Source organism: Aegilops tauschii, chromosome 6 (assembly GCF_002575655.3).
Source record: "Aegilops tauschii subsp. strangulata cultivar AL8/78 chromosome 6, Aet v6.0, whole genome shotgun sequence".
NCBI lineage: Eukaryota > Viridiplantae > Streptophyta > Magnoliopsida > Poales > Poaceae > Aegilops > Aegilops tauschii.
The window spans coordinates 43,819,134-43,823,920 of NC_053040.3; the positions used below are offsets into that span (position 1 = coordinate 43,819,134).

The following is a 4,787-nucleotide window of genomic DNA, read 5'->3' on the forward strand; positions in this document are numbered from 1 at the left end:
GATTCCGAGGCGAGACCTTTATAGTCCCGAAGCTTACGAAAAAGTTACACTCTTTTTTTATGCTAGCTAAGATGCATGCACTCCTGGAATGAGTGTTGGCAGCTTCTGCATGTACATACAGGGGAGTGTGGAGTTGCGTGGACATCAGCAATAGAGAGGCGTGTAGAAATTTGGCCCGTGAAGAGAACAATGACGTGTGCCACGTTTGATGGAAGAGTAGAGAGAGGGAACTACAGCATGTATTTGGTACCAGTAGTAGTAAGTGTTGAGTTTCCGATCCAAGCTTTTATTGTGTGCCTAAAATACAGTCTGCTTAGCCATTGACAGTGGCATTTATGCAGAGCAAGCATTTGTGTTTCTAGTACCTGTAAAGTGGTGATCATCTTGGGAGTTTGCAAGATATATTCAACATCTGTGGTCGTTCTGGGAGCTGTTTTTTGCTACTTGTAAATGCCATATATGTGGTAGATGGGAGGTACCAGATATATTCGACACTTGTCAGACAGCAATTCCTGAACTAAATTTTACACTACTTAAATATGAAATATATGGACCAACTGATTTACTGAATGTTGTAGATGGATGGTCCAAGAGAAAATGTGATTAGACTCTAAAAGGTGCGGTCATTTCTTCTTTTTCTAGGAGATGGACCAAATGTGGTGGTTGGGACCTACATGATTCTCAAGGCTCTGTTAATTGATGTGCTTCAGCAACAAGCGTGATATGCCATCGTAAGTTTTATTGACAGAAGCCTGTTTTGACTTTTGCAAGGTACTCCCTCTATAAAGATATATACGATCGTTTAGATCACTAATATAGTTAGGGATCTAAATGATCTTATGTTTTTTTACAGAGCGAATACATGTTATCCTATATATTGCAATGTACAAGGGGACAAACAACAAGTTGAATGAAGTCAACTAAGCTGCATCTGGTGGATTAATGGGCTCTCGTGCTTCCTTTTGCTCAAGACATGCTGGGTCTTCCTTCACTTGCATGTAAACAATTTGACTGAGTCATGCATGTCATCTGTGTAACAATCAAATGGATGTGGTATTGCATTTTCTACTCCAAACTCTGGAGGAGTACTAGAGAGTATAAAAGATGTACTTCCTCTGCCTCAAAATAAGCGCCGCTGAATTAGGACAAAGTTAGAGAGTATAATAATGTAACAAATCTGGATGTTGTTTAAAATCACAGATCATGTGAAAGCAGTAAAAATGTTACAGAATGCATTCTAAGTACGTTTTAGAGGGACTGGCTCGTGGGGTCACCTTGTCAGCATCAAGGTCGAACCAGAGTCCAGACCAGACCATTCTCTCCCTCTCTCTTAAAAAAAAAGAACAGACCAGACACCACCACGCAAATCCTCTCGCACTCGCGCCAGGCCGTCGTTCCCCATTCCCTCGCCGCCGCCGCGCCAAATCTCCCCGGCCTCTCCGCCGCGCCGCCATGCTCCGGCTCCGGTGCTGCCTCCTCACCCAGCTCCTCTCATCTCCCTCCGCGTCTCCCGCCTCCCAGCTCCACCACCTCTTCTCCGCGGCCGTCTGCCCCAATCCTGCCTTCGCCGTCGACGACTACCTCGTCTCCACCTGCGGCCTCACCCGACCACAGGCCCTCAAGGCCTCCGCCAAGCTCTCCCACCTCAAGTCCACCGCCAACCCCGACGCCGTGCTCGTCTTCCTCGCCGGCCTCGGCCTCTCCGGCGCCGACGTCGCCGGCGCCGTAGCCAAGGACCCGCAGCTCCTCTGCGCCGGCGTGGAGAGGACCCTGGCCCCCGTCGTCGCCGGGCTCACCGGCCTCGGCCTCTCGCGTTCTGAGGTCGCACGCCTCGTCTCGCTTTGCCCCGACAAATTCCGTCGTAGATCCATCGTCTCCACGCTTGAGTACTGCTTGCCCCTCTTCGGCTCCTCCGAGAACCTCTTTCGAGCCCTCAAGAGTGGCTCCGTTCTCTCCTCCGACCTCGAGCGGGTGGTCAAGCCCAATGTCACCTTCCTGCGGGAGTGCGGGCTAGGTGCTTGTGACATTGCCAAGCTATACGTACTTAGGCCATCGACCCTCGGCATCAGCACGGAACGCATCCGGACAGCAGTGGCGTGCATCGAAGGTCTTGGTGTACCCCGTGGATCTCCGATGTTCAGACATGCACTACAAGCTGTTGCATTCCTCAGCGAGGAGAAAATCACCGCCAAAGTGGAGCACTTGAAGAAAGCGTTCAGGTGGTCGGATGTCGAGGTGGGCATTGCTTTTTCTAAGTCTCCAACGTTGCTAATGAGGGCTAAGGAATCACTGCAGCACAGGTCCGAGTTCCTCATCTCTGAGGTGGGGTTGGAACCGGCATACATTGCTTATCGTCCGGCAATGCTCACTTACAGCTTGGAGGGCCGGATCAGACCCCGGTACTATGTCGTAAAGTTTCTCAAGGAAAATGGATTGCTCAAGCGTGACCCGAGCTACTATACTGTTTTCAAGGAGTCCGACATGACATTCAAGAAGAAGTTCATACACCCTCATAAGGAAGCTGCACCGCACCTTGAAAAAGACTACGATGCTGCTTGCAAAGGGGAAGTGCCCACTAATTTCAGATTCACATAAGCCAAGAACAGGCTCTGATGTAACTGTGTGCTGATTGTCCGCTGCTGTATGTCTGTTAGATGCTGGGTTGGTGGTTGTTAGCGAGTGATGAAGCTGATAATTTGATCCCTGGATACTGATATGTAATGTTACCACTCAGCCGAGAAGAAACCATGGATTGGTTATGAACTTTTTCGTCCTCATTCATGTTTTAAACACATGTATTGGAACTAAGTAAGTGTGAGATCAGGCCATTCTGTAATGCACTAAAATTTCTGTTTTCAAGTTAGTTGCCTGTGCATTGAGATAATGAGCCAAGGTAAGGTCTCCTTCATTGTTGGTAATGCATTCCTAATGTTCTATTGCTGTTTTTGCAATTCATAGTGGATAATTTGAGGATAAATCTGATGCCCTTCCCAAATCTAGGTAAATAGTGGCTTTAGCTTAATCTATTTTTCAGTTATGGTTTGATATAAAAATCATTTTGGTTTGCTCATATGCAGATTCATAGAGATCTGTTTTTTGCTTTAACTATAACAAACTAAAGATAGACTTAATCATTCAACTATAGAAGGTGTCTGCAAGTGAGTTCTCCTTTAGTTGGATCAGAGGTAACGATTTGGAACCATCGGTCATATAGGAAATACCTACTGGCTGCAAAACGAAATGTACAGGGCTCACATCTGGTTATCTGCTAAAGAGGGATGCACACTTAACTAAACGTCAAACTCTCATATGGAGGAGGTTTGACATCATTTAAGTTTAAGTAAATAAACTTAGGTGTGTCTGTCCATTCTTATGCTAGTAATGTTATTGAGACAATGGAGAAGCACTTGCCGCTCTTTTACCTTGCCGCTAGTAAACTTAGGTGTATTATCCTGCTCTGCTCGATGGCCATAAATTATGTGTTTATTGTGGATTTCCAGCAGATGCCTCTCCTACTATTTTCATATCTCTCATAATTCTAGTGTGGGTATTATGTTCTATAACTAAAATGCACAAGTTGACATTTTGCAATTGGCCGAGCAACCTGTTAAGTTTATTAGTCTACCTCTTTTTCAGTTGTCGTCAATTTCTCATGAACTCTTACATTTTCTTTTCTATCTGGATGGCCATAACAGTTGGCAAAATTCTTGGATTTCTTGAAAAGGTAAAGCACTGTCTCAGTTTATGTGTTCATGGGATAAGTTACTGATAATCGATTCACAGTTGTGTTAGCATTTGTATCCAATGAGCCAGTGTTTCGTTCTATTTCAGAGTGTAGCGGCATTAGATGGGTGATGTTTATAATAGAATTACTTAGCTTTCTTTATCAGGATTGTATTAGAGTGTGGCCCTGTTGCTTCTTGGTATCATTACTAACAAGTGGCATATGTCACTTCTACCCTGTGAGATCAGGCCATTCTGCAGCTGGCTATGGCTTGCTGTGCTATACATGATTCTGAAGGCTCTGTAGTTGTGGCCCTAAAAAGTCTGACAAAATAACTTTTATGTATGATTCAGAGTTATTTTGTCAGACTTTTTAGGGCCACAACTGTTTTATCTATATATTCCATTGTCACAGCGGCATCTGTATGACACGAGTTCTTATGTTTCCAGATCATTGGGACCGGGCTTAACTAATTATGTTGAGAAATCAATTTCTTATCTCATAGTACACCAGTGATTAGAGGATATTTAGCAAGAATGTCCAATTTAGTCTATTAAAATGGGCATATTTTCATACAGGTAACTAAGTGTAAAGTGTACGTTTAGTAGTATCTAATAATCTATTGTATCATTCTAATTTCTGGAATTGTTTGTGCAATATTTTTCTCTAGACGCGGTGTGTGTGCAGATCTGACACATAAAATAAGAGGAAGTATTTTAGGGTGACAGTTTGGTGAGGAGGAAGAACGGCTGATTTCTTTCTCTCTCACTTCTGAACACTATGGTTGTACTCCCTCCGTCCCAAAATAAGTGGCTCAACTTTGTACTAACTTTGTACTAAAGTTAGTGCAATGTTGAGTCACTTATTTTGGGACGGAGGGAGTATTAAGAATACTGATAACACTAGTGGAGTTACAAATACAAGGCAATCCAATGGATCTTAAGCAAGCAATCTCTCTTCTGTAATTTATTCATCTGTACTCCTTATAGTTACTGTTACAATTTCTGGGCGTAATTCAGAGTGGTACTGTATCTACTGTCGGCACCTTGTCTTCGTTGTAGTA

The 4,787-nt window shown here is 44.1% G+C and overlaps 1 protein-coding gene across 1 annotated transcript; it reads left to right on the plus strand.

Annotated features, from left to right (window-relative positions):
• The first annotated feature begins 932 nt into the window (after nucleotides 1–932).
• Nucleotides 933–2,808, plus strand: LOC109772461 (transcription termination factor MTEF18, mitochondrial-like). Its single transcript, XM_020331146.4, has one exon. It carries the CDS (start codon nucleotides 1,231–1,233, stop codon nucleotides 2,593–2,595), a length of 1,365 nt encoding a protein of 454 aa, XP_020186735.4. The 5' UTR covers nucleotides 933–1,230; the 3' UTR covers nucleotides 2,596–2,808.
• The last annotated feature ends 1,979 nt before the right edge of the window (nucleotides 2,809–4,787 follow it).